Raw genomic sequence first — 26,156 nt, 5'->3', positions numbered from 1 at the left:
ATCTAACAATCTCGATTCCTAAGAAATAAAACAACAATCCTAAGGCTGTCATCTCAAAGGTGGCATAAAGCAGCTTTAATTTCTACTACACCCACAAAATATGAGCCAGTGAGCAGTATATCAACAACATATAGCAGGGTTTAGTTGACCCGCGCTAGTGGGGTGCATATATAGATTTATATCATAGGGGATAGAATGATATCCCTAAGTCCATAAAAACTCGTCCACCATGTGGTACCAAGATCTCAATGCTTGCTTCAGTCCAGTCAATGGACGAAAAGCCGGGAGTCTACTCATTCAAAAAGTCAATTTTGACGTCCATTTGATAGTTCAGCCAACTATGGTGAGCAGCAAGTGCAACCTGTTAGCATTTGAGTCATCCCCTCGACAGGCTATGTTAGGGTTTCTGCACAGTTAGGGTTTGGTACAGTAGACAGATTACAGAGGACACTTCAGCAATCGGACAGCAGACAGAGTACAGTGCCGCGTCAGCAGCCAGCCACATCAGCAGACTGCGCAGGTGAGACATGGCATCCTGCAGTGCAGTCAGACAGTTTTTTAGGCATTATTTTGCAGCCGACCTGTTTATTTTATGCCTTTTATTTCTGCTTTATATTGCAGTCCTCCAGCACATTGTTGACACATTATTCAGTGATTTTAGATTCTGATCTTGAGATCTATTGGCTGAGACATCGGGCTGACGGAGATCGAGGTCATCAAGTCGGACACATACGCAGATATTTCCTCTACCCCCTTGTGTATCTCTGCACTCTTATACAGCATACTACACCGCAGATTTTCTGCGTTTACATTGTCTTCTTTTCTGAAGAGAAGATTTCAATGCAACACAAGGTTGTGTTTCCAGGATTCGAGGGCGAGTGGGAGGGCTGCGCATCGAACGTGACCGTGCGGGAAAGGAGTCTAAATCGGTGAATTTGCTCAGGTTATTGCTGTTCGAAGGGGACGGAGACTGCATTTGAGGCCTTCCATTGCAGATTTTACCTTTTCATCACCTCCGGCAGGTGAAGAAGGTTTGGGCAGTGGAGGAATCAGCCCTAGAAGCCTGCATTTTCACAGTCAGAGGGGGATGCTTTTGCGTTTGTGCAAGTATTGCACGTTAACATGTCTACAGAGACTGATTTGGAGTTCCAGGCGATCATGGACAGGAAGATGCTTGTCCTACTGGCTCTTCCATCGGATCAAAAGCTTGATGGTGACAATTACCGCATCTGGCAGGTGATGATGTTGGCCATTTTGGAGTCTTATGATTTGGCAGAACTCGTGATGGAGGAGATTAATAGGCCCTCTCTAAGGGATGAGTCCAAACTCTCTTCCAAAGCTCGTGCGGAGTTGACCAAGGCCCAATCTCATTGGCACAAACTGAATGCCAGGATTCGATCTTTTCGGTTTCTGTCTTGCACTACAGCCGTGATAGCTCACATTAAGCACTTCACGGTGGCTCATGAGATATGGCTGGAGCTCGATCAGATGTACAATCGGATGACCCTGATGAAGAGGGTTTCTTTGGAGGTGCATACGCGGACTTTGTCCGTGAATAAGTCTTCTTCGGTTTGGGAACACATCAACAAGCTTCAGCAACTGCAGATGCAGGTTCAAAATGCGAGGAAGCCTATTTCCTCCGAAGACATGGCGATCACTTTACTATCCTAGTTGCCGCCACGATTCGGTACTTTTTATTCCACTCTTATTCATTAGGGCGGGAGTCCACTCTTCAGTGGGAAGAGTTGGTTCCTATGGTCTTGGACCAGGAGGAACAATTGAAGGGACAGAATGCTTGCAAATTGGAGGCATTGGTTTCTTGGACCAGGAGGAACAATTGAAGGGACAGAATGCTTGCAAATCGGAGGCATTGGTTGGTCAAGCCTCTCAGAAGAAGGAGAAGAACCAAAAGAAGAAGGAGGACAACAAATCCAAGAAGGACAAGGAGAAGGAATCGACTTTCCATATTTGTGGAAAGACCGGTCACTGGAAGAAGGATTGCCTCGACAAAGACAAGAAGGATACCAAGAAGAAGGACACCAAGGACTCTGGAGCGGTGGCTACATCCTCATCAACTGCTTTTCTACACTTAGCAATCATTGAGGACTCTACACAGACAACTTCTGATGCTGCGATGACAACTCCCCAGGCTCGAGAGTGAATTGTGGACAGTGGTGCCTCATGGCATACGACTCCTCCTTCTGTTGGTGTTGCCCATTTGCAACCTTCGCGTGGGCAGATTCTCATTGGAGACAGCTCTTCTGTGTCTATTGCTGCGTGGGGTGAGATGCAGCTTATTCCAGATGGACGTGGTGGTACCCACACCTCTGAGGTGTTGCATGTGCTAAGTTTGGGGTATCATTTACTTTCGGTTCATAAGATTTGTGCTCTTGGTCTCTTGGTGGAGTTTGAGTGATACTGTTCGAGTCCTTGATCGTGGATTCAGAAAGGTTCTCTCTGCAGGGTATGAGAAGAATGGCATCTATAAATTGAAGTCTTTTTCAGCTCTTACTTCTCTTCTTCTTACTTCTCAGACACAGTCCGAGCTATGGCATGCTCGGTTTGGCCACCTGAACTACGAGTACCTTCAGAAGGCATCGCAAAGATCATTTGTCCCGAACATAGTGGTGAGCCATCAGCCATGTGTCTCCTGCATTTGTGAGAAACTGCATCAGGATGCGATTCCCAACAAAGCTTCTAGGAGGTCTACTTCACCCATGGAGCTTGTATCTACGGATCTTTGTGACTTGATGAGGACCAAGTCCCTGAATGGGAGCTTGTACGTCATGTTGATCGTAGATGACTACAGCAAGATGACTTAGGCATATTTCTTGACTTTGAAGTCAGAGGCTTTCTCTCATTTCACAGATTGACTTCTCTTTGAGGAGAACCATTCTGGTCAGCGAGACTGAAGACCTTGTGTTCAGACAAGGGAGATTAATTTATGTCTAATGAGTTTGCTCATTTTTGTGTACATAGGGGCATTCACCAGGAGTTTGCTAACACCAACACTCCCCAAGAGAATGGCATTTTGGAGCGGAAGAACCAAAGTGTGATCGAGATGGCACGCACCATGATGGAGCAACGATAGACAACTCAATTTCTGTGGGCTGAGGCAGTGGCTACCGCAGTTCACGTCCTTAATCGATCTCCCACTTCGGCTGTTGCTAGGATGACACCTTTTGAGGCTTACTTCGGGACTAAGCCTAATGTCTCTTATTTCAAGATCTTTGGCTATGACGCTTATGTGCACATTCCGAAGACGCAACGTGATAAGTTCGAGGCGGCTTCTCGACGACATGTTCTTGTTGGCTATAGCTCCCAATCCCAAGGTTATCATCTGTTTGATCTCGTCAAGTGGAATGTCTGTTTGATACCATCAGGTGAGATGTGCGGTTTGTGGAAGTTCCGGCCACAGAAGGGGGTGAGAAGCACCTCGTCCTTCGAGATCCAAGTGAGAGTTGGGCTCCCAAGACAGTTCCTTTGGAGCCAGAGTCTCTTGATGGAGATTCTTCTTCCAATTCAGAGTCTTCTTTTCCACCGGTAACCCCTGAGAAGCTTCCACCAGTGGATGTTCCTGAGTCTTCAGCAGATGGAGAGCGACGGGGAGAGGTTCGTCCTCCTCGTTGGGCCCGTGACACCCTTCGAGCTTCAAGGATCGAGGAGGTCCCTAAGGAGTGGAAACCGCAGGATGGACCACGGAGGTCACGGAGGAACCAGGCACATTCTTCGAAGCTTGACTGCTCCAACTATTGTTTATTGACCCGTGTTATGCAGGATCGAGAGCCTACTTCAGTGAAGGAGGCTTTGCAATCTGATCATTGGCGGAAAGCCATGGAAGCCGAGTTGGAGACTATTGAGAGGAATGGCACTTGGTCTCTTGTGCCTCGTCCCTCTCACAAGAAGGTGATTGGTGTCAAGTGGGTCTTCGAGATCAAGTACATTAGCGATAGCTCTTTGGACAACCACAAGGCTCGCCTTGTTGCTCAAGGTTTTGCTCAGCACCCAGGCATTGATTTCCATGATACTTTTGCCCCTACTTCTCGTATGGCGACTATTCGAGTTGTTCTTGCCTTGGCTAACCATAGGAGATGGCTTGTTTATCAGTTGGATGTGAAGTTGGCCATTCTGAATGGTGACTTGCAGGAGAAGATCTATGTTGAGGAACCTCCTAGCATTGGATCCTCGAATGGGAAAGTTTACAGGTTGAAGAAGGCATTGTATAGCCTCAAGCAGGCTCCGCATGCATGGAACGAGAAGATTGACTCGTTTCTTCAGTCAAAGTTGAAATATCGACGCTCCAAGGCCCATCCCTAGCTTTATGTACACACTTCCGAGATTGGTCGTGTGTTGTTCGTATTATATGTTGATGATTTGATTTTGATAGGGGATCATGCACAGAAGGTCCGAGAGACCAAGATAGCTTTACATCAGGCATTCGAGATGACGGATTTGGGGCTTCTTCATTTCTTCTAGGGTCACGAGATTTATCAGTCTCAGAGGGGGATTTTCATCTCTCACCAAAGATAATTAAGGAGCTCTTGGTGACTTTTGAGATGGAGACTTGTTGGCCCATTACTACTTCTATGGATCCGAATTGGAAGGCCAATTCACACTCAGATTCTCCCGTGATGGATGCTTCACGCTACCGTCAGTTGATTGGATCCTTGATTTGGCTTCTCAACACTCGTGTTGATCTTTGTTTTTCTATGGGTCTTTTAACAGGGTTCATCACGGAACCCAAATAGGTGCATTGGTAGGCTGCCCTAAGGATTCTTCTGTATTTGAGGGGGACCTTTGACTTAGGGATTTCTTATCCCGCAGGTACAGATGCTTCAGATCTGGTTCTTACAGGTTGGAGTGACTCGGATTGGGCTAGCAATGTGGACCACTGACGGTCTACAACACGCTACTGTTTTATCTCGGGTACAGGTGTTATCTCTTGGAGTAGCAAGAAGCAGCCCACAGTAGCCCTTTCTTCTACTGAGACGGTGTATCGAGCTGCGTCTTCCACCACATGTGAGGTTGTGTGGCTTCAGAGATTGTTCGAGGAGCTTGGCTGCCCCCAAAATCGTCCTAGTCTTCTGCGACAATGAGAGTTGCATTGCCTTGGTACGGAATCCAGTATTCCATGCCCGGACGAAGCACATTGAGATTCAGTATCACTTCATTCGAGAGAAGCTTCTGGATGGGACTATTGATGTGGAGTATTGCAAGAACGAGGATAATCTTGCAGATTTGTTTATGAAGGCGCTTCCCCAGGCTCTTCTTCGGCAGCATTCCAGATCCCTCATTCTGATACCTCGTCCAAGATCTGAGATGGGTGTTAGCATTTTAGTCATCCCCTGGATAGGCTGTTGTTAGGGTTTCTGCACAGTTAGGGTTTGGTGCAGTAGACAGATTACAGAGGACACATCAGCAGTCGGACAGCAGACAGAGTACAGTGCCACATCAGCAGCCAGCCACATCAGCAGATGCGCAGGTGCCACGTGGCAGCCTGCAGTGCAGTCGGACAGTTTTTTAGGCATTATTTTATTGCGGTCGGCTGCATTTAATGCAGCTGACCTGCTTATTTTATGCCTTTTATTTCTGCTTTATATAGCAGTCCTCCAGCACATTGTTGGCACACTATTCAGTGATTTCAGATTCTGATCTTGAGATCTGTTGGCTGAGACAGATTGTGCTCGGGCTGACGGAGATCGAGGTCATCAAGTCGTAGACATATGCAGATATTTCCTCTGCCCCCTTGTGTATTTCTGCACTCTTATACAGCATACTACACCGCAGATTTTCTGCATTTACACACACAATCTCAGACAGACCAATTGGATTAGCAGCAGACCATGCTATTCTAGCTTTCACAATGCAATATGGGCATATACATGAAGCACAGCCAAACATACCAAAATTACCACGCTATGATTTTGTGGAAGCGACCTCACACATATACAGCACTACTGTGGGAGATGCATTGAGGGAGCTAGACACACAGGCCTCTTTGGATGAGTTTACAGGACAGTTGGCCGAGATAATACACACTTCAGCAGCCTACGCTTTCTCACACACTACATCGTCAGATAAACCTCCACAATAAATGCCCCACAGAATGGCTAGTATGATGATGAGTGCAGAGAGACACGAACACGTTTTCAGCGAGAGATGGCACTAGGCATATGTACACATAAGCATGCTCGAACACTCTTCAGACGATTGGTACGCAAAATGAAGTGGGAATACCTGAGCAGACTAGAAACAGAAATGTATTCCATGTTCTTGGGGCAGGACAGCAAGAGTGCATGGAAAAAGATGCATGAGAACCAGCCACCCCTACAAATTACTAGACCGGATGATTGGCATGGATATGCTTGCATACTCTATGATGTTCCTGGCCAAGAGCCTATGCCACTCCCCTCAACCTCAAGACCAGAAAATTGCAGATTTTTCACAGAAAAAAAAGTGAGGAATGCCATATGGAAACTGAAAAATGGAAAAGCCCAAGATCATGATGGTTTAGTGGCTGAACACTTGGTGCATGCCTGTGATATTTTGGGACCAACGCTGGCTCACATCTTTAATAGGGCAGTTTGTGAGGGATTTCCAACCTATTGGTCAGACCATATTATTGTGCCGCTCTTTAAGAGTGGAGACCCCGTGCTACCTAGTAACTATCGAACTATCATGATTGGACACATGCTGGCCAAGATATATGGCTCTATCGTGGAGCAAGCATTGAGCGAATGGGCCGAGATGCATGGCCTGAGATCAAAAGGCCAGGCTGGCTTCAGGAGGGGATATACAACTCTAGACCATATCTTTACATTGAGGGCAATCATCGAAGAAGGCAAGGCATTCAAGAAAAAGATCTAGTGCTGTTTTGTGGACTTTCGCAAGGCCTTTGACATAGTGCGACGTGCTAGACTCATGAGAAGAATGCAAAACATTGATGTGCCTGTAGAGATACAGTGGAGTATCTATGCCTTGTATGAGACAGTGACGGGCAGAGTACGAACACCTAAGGGCATCTCAGATACAGTCAATAGCACCATTGGGGTGAAACAAGGCTGCCCACTTTCACCGACACTATTTGGGTTGTACATAGATGAAATTTCAGAATGTGGACAGGACTGGTGGAGCCGGAGCCAACCTAGCTGAAGTGTTGATACCATTGTTGCTTTATGCCGACGATATTGTACTTATATCTGACTCACCTGAGGGACTAAATAGACACTTGGATGCATTATCAGCTTTTTGCAAAGATAGAGATCTTAAGGTGAACCTTGGGAAAACTAAAGTTATGGTATTTAACACTTCAGCTGCTTGGGTGACAAGAGCTGAGCACCAGTTTACTTTTGATGGAGAGCCAGTGGAGATGGTTAGGCAGTATGTCTATTTGGGCGTCACATTGAAGGGACCACAGTTCTCTTGGAGAGAGACATCAGAGGCTCGTTTGGCAAAAGCATATGCAACCTTAGGTGCATTGGAGAGGCAATGTGCTCGCATACAATTTCATGAGCCGCACACCAAATTGTGGCTTTTTGACACCCTGGTTACACCCACACTCCTATATGAAGCAGCTATTTGGGGTCCGAGTCTCTTTCACGCGAGGAGACAGCCTTTGGGAGACCAGGATGCACCAGAGAAGGAATACTATGACGGGTGGGAGCATATGGAAAGACCACTGGTCATGATGATATCACGTATGATACGAGCGAAGAGCTCGACCCCACATGAGATTATCAGAGCTGAGTTGGGAGCATCACCCATGGTGGCTAAGGCCTTGGTCCAGGCAGTGACTTTCATACATAGACTATGGGAGCTCCCCCAAGATAGATACCCACGGCTAGCCCTCGCCTCTTCTAGACAACTAGCAGTAGATGGTGACAGACATTGTTGGTATGCTCAGATGAGAACATGGATGAGTCTACATGGGCTGCAGATTGACAGACTACTCCCCTTTGACTATAGCCTGGATTGCCCTACACTTGACCTAAGCCAATCAGATCTAAACCATGTGATCAGAGCAGACATACTGAAGTTAGATACGGAGAAGACCTGGATCCGACCCCCCTCCCCCCATGGCACGAGGATGGCACACTACCAAACCCACTTCCTTCAAGTATCTGGGATGGTTTCATCACCCGACCCAATTACATGGATACACAGCTGCCTCATGGACTACGCACAGTTATTAGTCAGATCCGAACCTCATCCCACCACCTGAGGATTGAGACAGGCAGATGGGAAGGTATACAGACAGAAGAACGCATATGCCCACTATGCGACAAAGAGCCAGAGACAGAGGAACACTACATCTGCCGCTGCACTATATATTATGATATACGAGGTAGATACCACTGTCTGTTTCGAAAAGGCTTTGGACCCCTGAGACGGATCATGCAGTCTGAGGATCAGAGATGCTTGGGATTCTTCCTCTTGGAGCTCCAGAGGCGCAGAGCAACAATTCTACGGAGTAGGAGGCCCCCACAGCTCCGCTCACATAGACAGAGAGCAGTCACTGACTTTTTCACTGATACCCGACAGAGTATGGCAGATATCACTACTACTGCCACACAGCCTACAGGAGTACATCATCATTGGACCTCATCTTCTGTAGGTGTCCCTTTGGATAGAGCAGTGGCACTTAGCCGGTCTAGGCGCCCACATCCACCTGGATGAAGGCCTAGACATCCACACCACAGACAAATTAAAGCCATCATTGAGCGCCATAGGAGACAAATGCCGAGACGCCTTGGCCATGTAGGGATACACCTCCTTAGAGGACAGACATATCATTGATGGAGAGTTTTTCCTTTTTCTACTCACTTTTAGATCATTGACATGTTTCCCTTTTATAGGACACTATTTCATTTTTTCAGTCTTATAGGCATGTTTTTCATCTTTTCTCGTTCCAGATGAGAAACACACCATCACAGTATTGCTTTGGTCTCATAGGCCACATTGGCCTTTTACAGACGTTAATATACTCTCTCTCTCTCTCTCTCTCTCTCTCTCTCTCTCTCTCTCTCTCTCTCTCTCTCTCTCTCTCTCTCTCTCTCTCTCTCTCTCTCTCTCTCTCTCTCTCTCTCTCTCTCTCTGTGTTCACTCTCTCTCGGTCTTTGTCCTACGCTTCCGCATTGCTGCACTCTGACACAGCCAACAAATGAAATGATGTCACTTAAGCAATAGTTGCAAAAGTATATTCATAGTCAATGGCATGCTTTTGCCTGAAACCTTGCACTACAAGACGAGCCTTGTATTTGTCTAAAGTCCCATCAGTTTTAGCTTGGTCTTAAAGATCCACTTCGTCCCAATGGCCTTCTTTACATTGTAACTAGGACAATCCACCAAGGTCTAAGCCTCGTTCTAGTCAATATTGTCCAATTTCTTTTCCATGGCCTTACGCCATAGAGGATACTTGACAGCCTTCTGCCAACTATCCCGCTCAAAATGTGCAATGTAATCAACTGTAAGCAACGATGCATATAAAGCATGAAAGCGAGTCGAGTAGACCTTCTAGGGCCCTCTAGAGTAAGATATGGTAGAAGGATCCTCGAATCTCATGGCCTTTTTTACCTTGTAACTAGGACAATCTACCAGGGTCTAGGTCACATTCCAGTCAATATTGTCCAATTTCTTTTCCATGGCTTTACACCATAGGGTATCCTAGAGAGCCTCCTGCCAACTATCCAGCTCAAAATGTGCAATGTAATCAGCTATAAGCAGCGATGCATATAAAGCATGAGGGGCAAGCTGAGCAGACCTTCTAGGGCCCTCCCGAGTAAGATCCGGTAGAAGGATCTCCGAATCTCATATGGTCTACTAGTATCAGCGAGGTAACAAGTCTCGCGTAGGAGGCCGAGGCACTCAAGTATTTCGAGAAGGTTAGAAGCCGACAATAGACGCAACTCAAAAAGCACGTTTTCAAATTATGTGAGCGAAGGGGAGGATGAAGAGTCCAATGCAGAGGATTGCATGATGTCCCTGTCATCAAAGATGACATCTCTCCTAACAATCATCTTATTCATCGAACAAACGATAGGCTCTCAATTTAGAAGAATAGGCCACAATAATCAAGAGATCTGCACAAGGGGTAAGCTTTCCTATCTTGTCATCAAGAGTGTGCATACAAACAAGGCTTACTAAAAACTCTAAAGTGAGAAATAAGAAGTCGACAGCCAAAGAATACCTCATACGAAGTCATTTTAGGGACCGCCGCAGTCGAGCATTGGTTGAGGATGTACACTAAAGTGTTAACAACCTCCACCCAAAGGCCCTTAGGAAGCTCTGCTACGAATAGCATAACCCGTGCTATATTTACGACAATCCAGTTCCTATACTCTACAACTCCATTCTGCGCAAGATAGATGTGAATTGGCATGCAATGCCCTACTCCCGTAGAAACTTAGAGAACTCATGGGAGATAAACTCGCCACCAAAATCACTCCTCATAGTATCCATACAATGCACAGTTTGGTTATGAAATAGCAACACCCAAGCACTAAAATAAGTAAAGCCATCGGACTTGTGCTTGAGAAAGTACACCCACATGTAACTAGAGAAATCATCCACTATCAAAAAGAAGCACAATGTGCCTCTTCAGGCAGTAGTGGATGTGGGACCTTAAAGATCTACATGAATAAGCCTAAGGGATTCAACAGCGCAAGTGATGGATTGCTATATAAGAGCATAGGATATTGCTTATCTACCTGGCATGCTTTACAAACCTCTTGAGATAGTCTGAGGCCTGGAAGGTCCTCAACCATCCCCTCATGCGACGGCTCATAGAGAGAGTGGTACCCAAGATGTCCTAAGCGAAGATGCCAAAGACACTCAAAGTCCATAGGCTCCCATGTGGCAGCCAAACCTAGGAGCGATGAAACTCCGAATCATCGGCAATCGGCTCGGTAAGAAAGTGGGTCATCTAGTAAGGGCAATTAGACTATACCTTGCTGCAAGCAATCACTAAACCAGTCTCTGAGTCTAGAACCTCGACAATGGTCGCTATGAAGAAAACTACTCGCCCAACTAACAAAGCTACTAAATGGACAACAAGTTAACTCCCAAGCCGGAGGACATGATAGACATCATCCAGCAAAGCGAGATTTGGACCCGAGTCAGTGGAAAAACTGACACAACCATGAGCTTGATTCGTGACCGAGAAGTTATTTCCTACACACACACTCCCGGCAAGAGGGGCTTGGAAAATAAAAATGTCCGCTCTAGAAGTCATGTAGTAGGTAGCTCCACTATCCACAAGCCAAACAGATACTAACATGCTTGATTGTGACCAGTGGGCCTCTACAGGCACCTCATCAAGAGGCAACTCGTAGAGGTCAATGAGACTTGTATCTGATGTCTCTAAGAAGATGACGTGGACCTCTACAAACCAATCAAACATACTCTCTAGAGTTGAGTAGTTCGCCAACTATGATGACGGACCGGTGGTAGTGTAGGTATAGCCTCACCAATGCTCTTGCTAAGGACTGGCACCAGCTTGCTTTCTTGGTTGCAAGTTACCCGACTAGGGTGTGGAAATCTGATTCTTGGATTTGGGATGTGTGTCTCTTGCCTTAGATGAACACTCATCGTCATAATGGCCAACCTTTTGACAATGTTGACAATACCTATTCTTTTTAGGTACATTCTGCCATCTTGAGTTAAGTGTCGATTAATTGTTTCCTTGGGATTCACTAGCCTTAATTTGATTTTGATTTTGATTTGAGCGTTGTGTGTCCTTAGCATATTGCCCCCTCTGAGAAGATACAACAAGAGTCTCTCTATCGAGGACATGTTATGAAATTGATCAAACAACTGTGTGTAACGCAACAGCTAACACTCAAAACTCATAAAATCTGAGCGTCTCAGGCTGTAAAATCACCTGTTGCACAAACTGGAAATATATTCTTGGCAACTTGTTAAGGAACAGAGTAACCTAATCGTCAGAGGACTTAGGAGCCCCAATTGTTAAAAACTTGGTGAGAAGACATCGATACTCAGCCAACTTGACTTTCAAGTCATCCTTGTCTGTGATTTTGAAATTTTGGAGCTCATGATCCAAATCATTGCAATGCGTCCCATCTCCAGCAGCATAGCAGTCAGTCAAATGTGCCCAACGCTCGAATGCTAAGTCGAAATGCTAAAGCTAAGAGTGAAACTCAAGCAACAAGCCGTGCATAAGCTTGACAATAGCGGAGGCATTACGAGCCTTCCATGAGGGGACAACTTCGAATGGAACAAGGGAAATATCAAGTTGGGATTCCAACCCCAGCACTAAATTTGATAGGTTCTGAGTCTAAGATATGCCTCATCAAATTTTACCAAGTGGTGTAGTTTGACCCGTTGAAATGAGTCTTGTCATTAAATGCATGCTTAGTGAATCAAGAACTAGAACCATGAGATGTCTAGGAAGATGGATAGATGGAATAAGATGGAGGTGATGGTGGTGGATAAGGAGAAGGGTAAAGATGGATACGTAGAAATAAGCTATTGATGTCCAATGAATATTGATTGTTGCATCGGTACTGAAATGGAGATAGGCCCATATGATACCATAGGTGTAGATGAAGCCACTTGGACATGATAGCATTTGTCCAAATGTCCGCTTGAGCACTACAAAATGATCGGATGGTTCACTAGATAATGCCATAGAGGCAAACTGCGGTATCAAACAATCGACACTCGAAGATGCCCTGGAGGGGGAAAACTCGAAAGTATATGCGTGGGAGGATGAACTCCTATCAAAAGGACACCACCTAGAAACTGGTAGGTAGAGATCCTAAAGTTTGCGCCTAAACGTGCAAAACCCTCTAGTGTGGTGCATTGTGGAAACATAGGTGCACTTAATGAAAGCAGAAAGCGAGGTCTAGCGGAAGATGAGGGAAGAATGGATAAACGGATTTGTGATAGATGTGGTGGTGGTAAAAATTGTAGGTTCCTTTTGTCCATTAAATGCACTAGATGAAGATGCATCTACTCCATATTGACCATGAGAAATAAAATCATTTGAAGGAAAAGGAAGGGTAGGAACACTTACAAGTTCTACTTTTAGCTTCTTACCTAGTTTTGAGTTCCTGAAGAAATACATGTCTCACTCATTAGTTACAAATCAAAGCTTGTTGCGATGAGCATTTTCAGATCCAATAGAAAATACATAATCAATTGACATAGAATCTAAAATAGTAGGATTTGTACCTGGCATTAGAGAAAAGTAGCATTGTACAAGTGATGTGCAATCCGAATCAGGTTCTACTTGTAGATGGCCAGTCCGTAGTGGACATTCCGAAGGTCTTGCAAGATTATTAGTTCTGTGCACCAAATCCAAAGGAGAAAACTCAGGTTTACCTTCAATCTCCTACTCAATCCTATACATAAGAATGAGATCGTATTCACTGGCACAAATTCGATATGGTCTGTGGACTCCATGGTAGTCCGATGGTTCTCTGTCCATGTCAGATCAAGCATTAACAAGCTAGGAGGCTCACCCCTGCTTATTTTTTTCCATCTTTCGCTGTGGAGATTGAAGAAGTGTTGTGAATGTGTTCGCAGTCATCTAAACCTTCTATTGTTCCTATTTTCATGAATAAGCTTTCCAATCAAAGACCAAGGTTTCTCAGAGAGTACCTAGCTTTAATACCATGTGAAGAAATGCTCTAACCACAAAAAGCTTGAAACCAATCGTACGACAAAGCACAAACTGATAAACTCAGAATACAGTTAGGATTAGGGTTAGAGTAACTCAGAGACAATGAACACAATAAATAATAAAGTAAATGAATAATAAATATACTGTGCTTCTACAACAAACATGCTATGCAGTGAATACTGAATCTCGAACTCTCGTATCTCTGGGATCAACGCAAAGTCTATCATACTCCAAACGGATCCTGAATCATAGCAAAGGTAGCCTTCGAGTATCGAACACCAATAAATGCAGGCAAGGAAAGCTGGGTCTAATGTAGACGGCAATGCAAGAGAGACTAAAAACACAGGTACCTAAAGAGAGAGAGAGAGAGAGAGAGAGAGAGAGGGAGTCATCTCTTAGATGCAACCACAGCAGACAGAGGAGAAGGAATATAAGGGCGGCAGCCAGAAACTTCAAATGCAACATCCAAAGGACAGAGAAAATTCTGGCGACAACATCGAATTATGGGTGGCAACACTCAACTATAGGCAATAGCTACAGAGGCCTGGCGACAACAACAAACATGTGAAGAAGGCTAAAACCGGGCGCCAAATAGTAGCAAGTGGCTAGTGAAAGCTCTGACTGCAATGTCCTCTGCAAAAGGGATATGTCCTCTGCAAAAGGGATATGGCAGCAAAGTTATGGCTCTTAAATGTGCAAAAACGAGGTTGAGGGAGAGTGATGGGCTGCATGCATATTTATAGAAAGTTTGCGGCACCAAAATTAGGGTTTGTAAAAAAATCACACGGCGCAGCGAACAGAATTTGAGAAAGAGATAAAGAGTACACAACAGATAAAAGGAGAATAAAGTAAATTCTTTAGCTCCAAACAGCTGATACAAAGATGGCTCTCTCCACCCATGTGCTTCCACTATGAAGCATGGATGGTAATCTAGACAGAAGATAGGTGAAGAGCTTAAGGCTAGCTGGAACAACTCTGACTAGGTGAAAGATAGATGATAGATGGCTATGAAAAGCTTTAGCTTTTATAACTTGGAAAGGGGGTCATGATGGATGACCTTCCATATGCACCTGTGTCGATTGACATTCCATGTGCACGTGTTTGTTGATCTTCCATATGCACATGTGTCTGTTGACCTTCCATATGCACATATGTTTGTTGACCTTCCATACGCACCTCCACTAGTTGGCTAGGGAATATTCCCTTTACCGTTGGCTAGGAAATATTCCCTTTACCGTTGGCTAGGGCCCCTGATAACTCCCTTACCCCGCATCTCAATGCAATGTGCCTCAAGTTGCTACCAACTTAACTACTCCATCTAACCCAAAGATTAGACCCACAACAATCACATTTTTACCATCCGATCACATAGACCTCATCTGAGATACAAGTCAGGACTCAACCAATATCTGAGCTCACATATGGCTTCTCCTCATAATGGGAGTCTTAAACTTTAAGCACCATGGATCATTGGTGGCACCTTATGAGGGTGGAGCATTCAACATATCTAACAAGGTTTTGGATCGCGTTTCTTTTTAAAATAAAATGTTTTTTTAGTTAATTAAGCATGTTTTGGGGCTTTTTAAGTCAAGCTAATACATTTTTAGCTGAACACATAGTACCTGATCAACCCCCGTTTTCAGCATCTCGTGCCAGGTGACAAGCTCTTGTCATCTCTCCTACTAGGCAGCTGTTGTAGTACCTACGCTTTTGCTGTCCAATAGGCCGTCTACATCAACAAACACCTCCCCTCTTATCGCCTAACAATTCTTTGCCTCGACACCCTCTCCTCTCTAACAGGTGATTACTACACTTGGGATCTGTCTTTGATGGACGTCACTCTCCGATACTACATTACTTTGCCCTTGGGCATTTTGTACACTCTTATATTCATTCACTTAAAAGTTTCTTCTCTTTATGTTTGTCTCTATATTTGACCTTTGAGTTTTTTGCATTGTGCATTTTGCGTTTAGGGATTGAGTTTTGCATGTCTCTATCAGAGTCTTTGTGTTTTAATCTTGGTCATACATGTTATGTTTCTTTAGTGCACACCCTAGCATATCTTCACAGCACTATCTCTTATTTTGTCTAGCATTGCATTGTCTCTAGGGCTTTGCATCACTCCTCTATGTGGGCCTTTTAATATTGCGTCGGTAAAGGTCCTCTCTCTCTCTCCGTATGACATAGCGGAATGCAGTATCAATCTCAGAAAGGTATGGCATGAAATACTTATCGAGGCAAGAAAAAGAGATGGCGATAGTAATGTCACCTCCAAGCAATGAGTATTCTGGAGTATCGATATGTCTGTCTTAAGTATGCCACTAATGATCTAATATCAAGCGGACTAGTCACAACCGCTGCCTCCATCTGCTTGGGTGAGCTAAACTAGAGGTTGAAACACCCCTTCCCTAAGGGTATCACTCATGTGACCTTGGCAAAAGTGCAAGTAAGAGTTGACCAGATGTAGTCCTTGAGAATACGAATGAGCAGGCGATCTCCAATCAATCTACAAGCCAAAGTTGATGCCTCAAGGGCCGTCACTCTGTCCCTAAGTGTCGACTTTGTGTCCAGAGCAAAGCGAATCGGTGGGAAGGTATCCGCTAAGAGCATGCAATGGCCACATGGAGCCCGTCACATTGCTCATTGAAAAGCTTCGCTTACACATTCAAAGATAGTTAAGAATTTTTCATTGCATTGCTTGAGTGTTGTGTTGTCTGCCTTGGTACATCTCGGTGGCGTCGTGTGCATGCACTGATTGATTCACATGCTAAAGTGATCACTATTCAACATAAGGGCAGGGCCCATACTTTGAAAGGGGAATCTATCCCTGCTGCATCAACTACTCCCATTTCTAAACTTTTGAAAAATCACCTTTCAACATGCTTGGTTTTCACTGTAACTCAAAAACTATACATTTGCATCAATCCTTGGTTTTATGGACAGCAGTGTGTTTTATGAATGCCATTGATAGTTCAGCAATGGTTTATGCTCAGTTTCAGCTTTGCTATGATTGTTTGACCAAAAGAGTTGAGATATGCGAATGAGAAATTCATTGTATGGGTTTCCCGCAATAGTTTTGGATTCTTTATAGATCTTATGCTAATGTTATGCTGGCTGGAAATTTTTTGCAAGTGTTTAGTATTAGCATGGTTAAGCAGTATTGACCAATGTTGTTTGACTATAATGCCTTTTAGGAAATTTGAGTGCAATATGTTTTTCTTCACATATTGCAATGCAATGCAATGCAGGATCATTACAAGGATTTCAAAGAGACGAGGTTCTCTCATAAGGACATGAAATTTTTGATGATTCACCTAGCATTTCATTAAAAAATAATCAAATGTGCAAATGTGACTTGCACATGTGAAGTGTAAGTCAGTTATTGCACAATGAGGGTGTCACAATGGATGTCAAATTTTATTGCTTTGCTTAGGGTTTGATTAAAAGTTAATTAAATGTGCTAATGTGACTCGCACATGTGAGGTGCAAGTTAATTATTTCACACTGTGGGACCCACGACCCTCAAGCATCACTTGATACCAAAGACCAAAGTTGTAATAGTCTAACAAATACTAAGAGCATAGGCATTAATTAATTCATACACATCTAAGAGCTAATAACTGCTCGGGGATACTTGGAAGAAAAATTGGTCTGGCCAATCAAATTATTAACTAGTAGAAGTATTTTTCTGGGCACTCTAGTCATTATTAAGTTAATTTTCAGAATTAATATTCTAAAAATTAATTTAATAAGCTGAATAATAATGAAAAATGGGATTAGACAACTTCCACTTGGCAAAGCTTGCCCATACAAGTGGGAGAAAACGTTTTTGGGAGCTGGTAAAAATCTATTCTAGCCATTATTAAGAAGAAGGCTATTAGAGAACAAGGGGATGCTATTGATGTAATTTGCAACCACTAGGGACCAGTCCTACAACAAGCAACAATAGTTTGGAGCCCTCCATGTGCAAGCGATAGCAATCCAAGATCCTTCTAATGCAAGTGATAGCATACAAGAGGGGTAGCACTCTTCCTGGTGGTTATATATTGTAGGTGATAGCTTCCATAATTGCTTGAGCATGGCAATAACATTTTTTCAATCTTTCTCGCAATAAAACCTTGAAATTTGAAATTCAAGAGTTTCAAGGTGATTCAAGAGACCGGCCAACCTATACCAAATTTGGAGCCTAATTTGTCTTTCAAGAAGCAAAATGAAGGTCGATCCCCAAGCAAACCAAGGGGAAATTTGGTTTAAAGGCTTGCTCGTCAGTTTTGACAACAAGAGGCACTTTTATTAACAAAGGAGATCAAAGAATCTCAATTATACTCCATCCATTTGCAATACAAGCTAAGGAAATACCGCAAGGCCTGGGTGCAAAATGCCAAATTTATAACAAGTTATACTAGACTAGGTGGAACCCACTGTCAATTTAGCCTAGGCCATTTAATTACCCCTAGGTATCAGTGGTGACACTAGTCAACAGTCATTAATAAATTAATTAGTGAATCTCAGTTCCGAAGCTAATGAGTGCTTAGGATCACTTGGGTAATAAATTGGCTTAGTCAATTTAATTGTTGGTGTATCATATTACTTTTTTGAGAATGATATCATTATTGAAATAATTTTTACAATTAATATTTGAAAAAGTATTCATTATTATTAAATTATATCTTCTCATCCTATCCTCTCCAAATGGCATCTTCTGCTACTCTACTGATGATAAACTTCATGGCCTTTACTACCTTACATGGAAGCATGGTTTGTGCACAAGCAATCATGGTACATGATTTCAAGAGCTATTGTGCGGACTCCAACACCTCTTCCAAATGATTAAGACTATGCTAGCTATGAGGAAGCTGTGCTTATAACCTAGGTGGTGTATATGCTTATGATGATGATTCCTATGTCCTAGCTTCTAATAACACTAACAATTTTCTCTCATACATCATGCCATAACTAAGTCCCTAGGGCAAGGATATGTCCTCTTCAAGAGCAAGAACAGGGCTCTTCTAAGAATTCTACATACGCTCTACTTGGTGTGGAGAAGAGATGCAACATTTATAAAAAATAATCTTTTAGCTATGGTTCATGCCTCGAAAATATAGAAGTATTATTTTTTTAGGAAATGAATTTCTTGTAAAAACTCATCATCAAAGCTTGAAGTGAGCACTTATACGGGAAACATGCAAGATGGAAAAATTACTCATCAATGTCCTATTTTCAAATTACATACAATCCTAGAAATTGTAATGTTGTTGCACATGCACTTTCTAAAGTGCCTCAGATTGCATCTACTAGAGCGGTTCACCAGGAAGACTTCCAAGAGATGAGGAATATTTTCAATAAAGATGTCAACTTTGCAACAGTTTGGGCCCGAAACCAGACTTCCTTCTTGGCAAGGGTGGTGATAACCTGAGTTAACTCAAATTAAAGCAAGCACTAAATACACAAATTCTTCTTGCATGAATTGCGTCAAGCAGGCAAGGCATTTAAAAAACTAATATTGTAAAATGTTTAAATGGAAATAGCTGCATATGGAAGGCCTGAACCTTCAAGTCTATCAATATCATTGACAAAAGAACAGTATTCATATTGCTGCTTACTGGAGTGAATGGTAAAAATTCATGCATTATCACATCATTAGGAAAAAGGGAATCCATCTGATTTTACCTACTTTATTGAAGTAAGCGAACCATGCAGACTATCCTGTTTGCAGCGAATTGAACAAAAACTTGATGTTTTCTTGATGTTTACACCCGAGATAAAAGACATACTGTTTCTTGATTGATGGGAGTCATTTCTCTCAATTTGCTGAGATGACCTCCCACATCAGACTCAAAAACGTTTGCTAGGAAGGTATAAATCTCTGCAAAGTCAGGTGCATCTGTTTATGGAAAAATACATGTAAGCATTTGACATGACTAGAAATGCTCCTCTATACTCTCGATAATGACAGTTCAAAGGATCATGTTGCTGCTATTAAAGAGGCACAGATTAATGTTAATTGCATTCCGTCCTGACAAATAATGACATCATGCAACAACAATTTCAAAGCCTCAAAATATTTTAACACTTTTAGGTTTGAAGTACTACAAACAGATCATAAATTGGTTTGCATACTACTACACTTTTAGGTCTGAAGTACTATTAACAGATGATAAATTGGTTTTCACACCAAAGCAATAAGCAAAAACCACTGGTCATTGCATTTGTACAAAATGATGGTTTCTCCAAGAAATGTGACATGATCACAATTGGTGCAAAAGTGCATGTAACCTGCTGAGAAAATTGACATCCTTTGCTCCCTGCAAAGATGATCTTCCATCTATATTCCAGCTTAATATTCCTCATGCCGATCTTTTATAAAGTGGATGCCCCCTGAATTTTACTTCTAATTCAAAAAAAAAATTTAAAAAGACATTCTAATAATAAACACTTCAGTCAGAAAACCAAGGTAATGATGCAGTAGAGGTCCTGTATGGGATATCGATGATACAAGGGCTGAGTGAAGAGCCAATCAGTAGGTCTATATTACCAGACCCTAATTACACTCAAAATATAAGAAGATGTCAGAATCTCATAAACAAGAAAAGCATCCCTCATCCTCATGCACTCAAACTCACATTGTAGTCTCTCACCATATTCCAGAGAGTGTATGGTTGATCTACATCCAAATCCTAGAGAGAGCCTCCATGATAGAAGAGTCTTGCATATCAAGGGTATGACTGCATCTTGTGTTGTTCAACCGAACCAAATGGTTATATTAGCAACCATCTCCCACCTATAAGAATGTCCCTCACTCCACTCAGTTGCGAGAAGCTTGGTGGAAGAATTGTGCTTAGGTACTATCTAAAAATAAGAAAAGAGATAAGCTTCCCTAAAAATTCTCAAAGCTAGCAAATGCAGCGGAGTTCTCTTTTTGATCCAAGCTACTGCCCTTAAGAAACCAAATTAGTCTTACTTGTACCATCATGAGGCCTCTCCTCCGTACCTCTTCAGCACTAGTACAATCCCATACAAAGTGTCTCTACATATCCGCAACTTGACATAAGCTACTAAGAGCCTAGCATAGCCTAGCCATGTGCCAATTACCAAGGTCCTATATGCTACAAGCAATAGGAAGATTGAGATCTTCTCAGGCATGTGCACACAACACATGCAGGCCCAAAGGTTGGTACCCCTTATGATATTCCTTTGTCATTATTCGAAGCTTTGCACGAATGGAATGTGACGTACTATCACAAACCAGCACTCTATTGATGCCCATGAGCCCCATATGCCTTGCTCTTGAATCACTACCAACTTGTCTCCAATTTGGTACCCATGGTGGTTGTTAGCATGAAATTTTATTGCTTTGCTTAGCATTTGATTAGAAGTTGATCAAATATGCAAATGTGAGGTGCAATTTAATTATTTCACAATGTGGAACCTATAACCCTTCGATATCAATGGGTGCCAAAGGCAAATGTTGTAATAAGTTATGCCTTACATGTACTAAGTGGTACCTGGTGTTGGATTTGGGCCTAGACCAATCTTTTGGCCACTAATATCAATGGCGATATTAGAGACTAGGAATTATATTCTGAAAATTAATCTAATATGCTGGGTAATGCTGGAAAAGAAAAATGGTATTCGAAGGATGCACTTGGCAAAAATTCCCCATGCAAGTGAGAAAATAAATTTTGAGACTGGGGTTTTTTTTTAGGGGGGCTCCGGTGGGAGGGAGAGAGAGAGAGAGAGAGAGAGAGAGAGAGATCCCATTGTTGCTACAGCAGTCAACATGCCATTTCCAGCTACTAGGAGATCCTCCATGAGCTAGTGACATGCCCAACAAAGACTACATCTCTAGGTGACAGCAATTTGAGGGTTTTTATAGCTGACCAATATCACATTCGAGAAGTTCCATCACTTGAGACACACTTCAAGACTCTCTAGATAGGGTAGCAATTGATTTGTTCCATTTTCTCGAAAATTTGACTTTTCTCTTCCTCCAACGTTCTTTCTCATCCTCCAAAATCCAACCATTTTTGTCATCAAGGGTAGAGATATTGGTTAATCTCTAATGTAAATCCTTACTAGGGTTAGTTTGACAGCAAAGTCCAAATGCATGCTCAGAATTAAGGGCTTAGGACTTGAATCTCAACAACTACAATTAAAGAATTTCAAGGAGATTCAAGAGGCAAACTAGCCAATATCAAATTTGGGGCTAAATTCGTCTCACAAGGAGCAAGGTGAAGGCCATTTCTCCAAGCAAACCAAGGGGTAGATTGGTAGAGAGAGAGAGAAGGCTCCCATTGTTGCTACAATAGTCGACAGGCCATTTCCAGCCAACAGGAGACCCTCCACGAGCTAGTGACATGCCCAACAAAGACTACATCACTAGGTGACAGCAATTTAAGGGTTGTTGCAGCTGGCCAACATCACATTCAAGATGCTCCATCACTAGAAACACACTTCAAGACTCTCTAAATAGGGTTGTTACAGCTGACCAACATCACATTCGAGATGTTCCATCACTGGAGACACACTTCAAGGCTCTCTAGATAGGGTAGCAATTGATTTGTTCCATTTTCTCAAAAATCCGACTTTTCTCTTCCTCTAGCATTCTTTCTCATCCTCTAGCCATCTCTCAAGTTATCTCAACAAAATCCAACCATTTTTGTCATCAAGGGTGGAGATATTGGTTAAATGTAAATCCTTACTAGGGTTGGTTTGACAAATACATCCAGTTGCATGGTCAAAATTAAGGGCTTAGGACTTGAATCTTAATAACTGAAATTGAAGAATTTGAAGGAGATTCAAGAGGCAAACCAACCAATATCAAATTTGGGGCTAAATTTGTCTCACAAGAAGCAAGGCGAAGGCGAATTCCCCAAGCAAACCAAGGGTAGATTGGCTTGAAGGCTTATTGGTCATATGACAAGCAACAATACTTGGATTAGTGGAGGATATTGCTGAATCTATTCCACTTCATCCATTTACAATAGGGCAAAAAGTTTTCTATTGTCAAAGATTAAAGTGGTAAAGTGTGCAATTCAATTTAAGTGATTTATTTACTTGCTGTAATTATTGTTAAATCAAGTTATTACGACCCTCTCCAAGGAGGAAGGTTGGTTTCATGGTTCTATTGTCAGGATACCGTCACCTAATTGAAGGTCAAAAATGTTGTTCTAAGTGTTGAGATTGTGTTCAATTGAGCATTCACAGTAAGAATGTCTTCTTATAGTGAGATTGGATCAAGCAATGATGATGCATCTCATTTTGAAAATGCACATAATGAAGGGGGCAATGCAATGCCTAACCTTTGAACAAGTTTACAGCAGGGGCAGCAAGCAAAAAATGTGGTTGTTGACTAAGAAGCACATCCTTCAAAGCCATAGGATGCTAATGACTAGCTAGGAGATGAAGAATATGATGCCCAATTCAAGGCTCGGTTGAAGGTAGCAGCTGACATCTTTATTCAATTGGCCAAAGACCCCACTATTTGAGAGATTTTTGAATTCTCCCAAAAAGGACAAGGGAAAGAAAATGTCATCTTCAAAGGCCTTTGGACAACAAGAAGCTTCTAGTACCAGTTTTGAGCTAAAAATGTACTAGCTTGACTTAAACAATCCCAAAACATGGTTAATTAATGAAAAAACCTTATTATTTTAAAAGAAATGCAATCCTAGAGAGTAATTGTGTCCCGCATGCCAAACCCTAATTTGGGTGCTGCCAAACTTTCTATAAATAGGCATGCTACCCACTGCTTTCCCTCAATCTCGTTTTTGCAAGTTTCAAGAGCTCTAGCTTTGCTACCCACGCCCCGTTCACGAAGACATCTCAACCAAGCCTTTCCCTTCATGTCTGCATCCATCCAACGCCTCATTCCAGCCTCTTCCACCATGTTCTCAAAGTCACCTACCTCCTGGAGCTATCACCATCACCAGAGTGTTTGTGTTTGCTGATATCAGAGCATCTACACATAGTCACCATCATCAACATCCTATCGCCATTAGTAGCACCTATTGCCATCATCTGGAGCATCCTCTAAAGTCTCCATCCAATCGCCATCAGCTTTCGCCTGCATTTGGCATTTATATACTGTGTTTTCAATGATTCTCTCTCCAACAGCAATCATTATCATCATTTGCATTGTTGCCATTAGTCTCTACCTTTTGCCCAACGTCAATGAGCTTGCATTTGTCTGCTCTTTCCTTCAGCATAGTCGTCAGCTCCTTTTCTGCATTTTGAATCTCATTCATCTCTCTAAGCTATAGCAACTACGTTTGTCGGTGTTCAACACACCAGGCTGCTTTGCTACATTTAGGGAATTGTTCAAAAATGACACTCCTCCAGCTCATAACCTCTACCTTGATCCTAGAGATATACGAGTTTGAGGTTCAATATTCATTCACTACATAGTGTGTTTGCTGCATTAGCATCGTATATTCAATAGTCATTCTCACTTTATTAATCTCTGAGTTACCCTAACCCTAACTGTGATGTTCTGTGTTATCAATTTGTACTTTGATCGTACGATGGGTTTTGTATTTTCTATGTATGAAGCATTTGTTCACCTAATACCATAGCTAGGTACTCTCTGAGAAACCTAGACCTTTGATTGGAAAGCTCATCTGCAAAAGCAAGAACAGCAAAAGGGTCAAATGACTCTAAATACATTCACACCGCTCCAATCTCCACAGCCAAACATGGACAAAAACAATCAATAGTGGGCCTCCCAATTTCCTATTGATGACTGATCTGACATGGAAAGAGAACCATCAAACTACCATGGACTCTAAAAACCATATGAGATTTCCACTGCTGAGTATGATCTCGTCATCCTTATGCGTAAGGCTCAGCAAGAGATTAAAGGTAAGCCAGTTATGTTTTCTTTCTGTATGAGGGATGGAGTATTGATTGATAGGGATTGAGATATTGTGAAAGCTTATTGAATAGTTTTTGATGGTTTGGAATGGTTTAAGTATGAGTTATGAGGTTTTGATGACCTTCTGTAACCTTCTATAGGTCTTCTGTAGAGCTTCTGTCTCTGTACTGTCTCTGAACTTGCACGACCTTCGCAATCTCCACTATGGATTGGCCATCTCCAAGTGGAACCTAGCTCAGATTACACTCCACTTCCATAGTGCTTCTTTTCTCCAATGCCAACCCTCTTATGTAAGATTCTATGCCAATTTATTCTGTCTTTTCTATTGGATCAACGGATGCTCTTGAAGAAGGGAATCTTCAAAATAACCTTTGGTTTCTGGTAATAAGAAAAATAAGTATTTCTTTATGAATTCAAAACTAGGTAAGAAATTAAAAGAAGTGTGAGTATTCCTTCCCTTTCTTTTCCTTCAAAAAATTATGTTTCTCATGGTCAATTTGATGTAAATGCATCTTCATCAAATTTTCAATTCAACGCAATTAATGGACAAAACGAACTAACTATGTTTCCCACAACAACATCAATCACTCATCTTTTGCTGAGTGTACCACATTTAACACATTACACCACACCACGGGTTTTTACAACACTTGGATACAGCCTTTAGGACCTCTACATACCCTTTACCGAGTGGTGTACTTGGAACAAAGGCTCAACCTCCCACACCCACACTTTTGGGTTATCCCTATGGGAGTGCGTCCAAGACATACTGAAGTGTGGATAGTTTGGTACCATAGTTTGCCTCTATGGCATTACCTCATGGACCATCCGGTCATTCTATTGTGCCCTAGCCAATATTTGGACAAGGCTATCGTGTCCCAATGGCTCCACCTCCACCTTTGATACCATATAACTACAGTAGTTTCGGTACCTCCACATTAATCGTGCCTCATTAGACATCAGCAGTCTCTTCCTACCTACCCACCATTGCCCCCCCCCCCCCCCCTTTTTATTCCCCACCACCACCACCACCATCTTATGCTTCACTATACCCCACCTATTCACCTACACACACACCTCATGATTCTAGCTCCTCATCAGCCAAGCATGCTTTTGATCACAACACTCATTGCAATGGATCAAACTACACCACTTCGTCTAACTTTATGAGGCATGTCTTAGACTCTCAGAACCTATGCGATTTAGTACAGGGATTGGGATCCCACTCTTGATCCATATGAAGTCATCTGCTCATGGAAGGCTCGTAACACCTCCGCTATTGTTGATCTTATGTAAGGCTTATTGTGTGAGTTTCACTCTCAACTTTAACATTTCGACTTCAACATCCGAGCACTGGCCACACTTCACTAATTGCTATGTGGCTCGAGATAGAACCTGTCGCATCAATTTGAATCACGAGCTCCAAAACTTTAAAATCACAGACAAGGATGACTCGAAAGTTAGACTAGCTGAGCATTGATGTCTTCTCGCTAAGTTCTCAACCACTAGGGTCCCTAAGTCCCCTAGCAATCAGGTTACCCTATTCTTTAACAAGCTGCCAAGAAAATATTTCCATTTTGTGCAACAAGCGATTTCACAACCTCAAATATCCACATTTTATGAGCTTTGAGTGTTAGCTATTAC

The 26,156-nt window shown here is 42.6% G+C and overlaps 1 protein-coding gene across 6 annotated transcripts in view; it reads right to left on the bottom strand.

Annotated features, from left to right (window-relative positions):
• LOC148014463 (protein REVEILLE 6-like) overlaps positions 1-26,156 on the bottom strand; it is a 137,758-nt gene that overhangs the window by 48,865 nt on the left and 62,737 nt on the right. For 2 of the 6 annotated variants that reach the window (XM_087666132.1, XM_087666131.1), the window contains exon 5: positions 19,417-19,526. The exons of 1 other annotated variant lie outside the window; for it this stretch is intronic. In XM_087666132.1, the coding sequence (XP_087522258.1) occupies positions 19,417-19,526 (110 nt within the window). Of the gene's footprint in view, positions 1-13,033; positions 13,071-13,191; positions 13,305-19,312; positions 19,527-26,156 lie in introns of all 6 variants that reach the window. 3 more of the 6 variants (XM_087666135.1, XM_087666133.1, XM_087666134.1) reach the window with 3 other exon arrangements.

The sequence above is a fragment of the Lygodium microphyllum genome, chromosome 25, assembly GCF_053477565.2.
Source record: "Lygodium microphyllum isolate KBCC chromosome 25, Lygodium_microphyllum_v1.1.10, whole genome shotgun sequence".
NCBI lineage: Eukaryota > Viridiplantae > Streptophyta > Polypodiopsida > Schizaeales > Lygodiaceae > Lygodium > Lygodium microphyllum.
The sequence above is the reverse complement of the archived record's forward strand: the minus strand, read 5'-3'. Positions and strand labels throughout refer to the sequence as shown.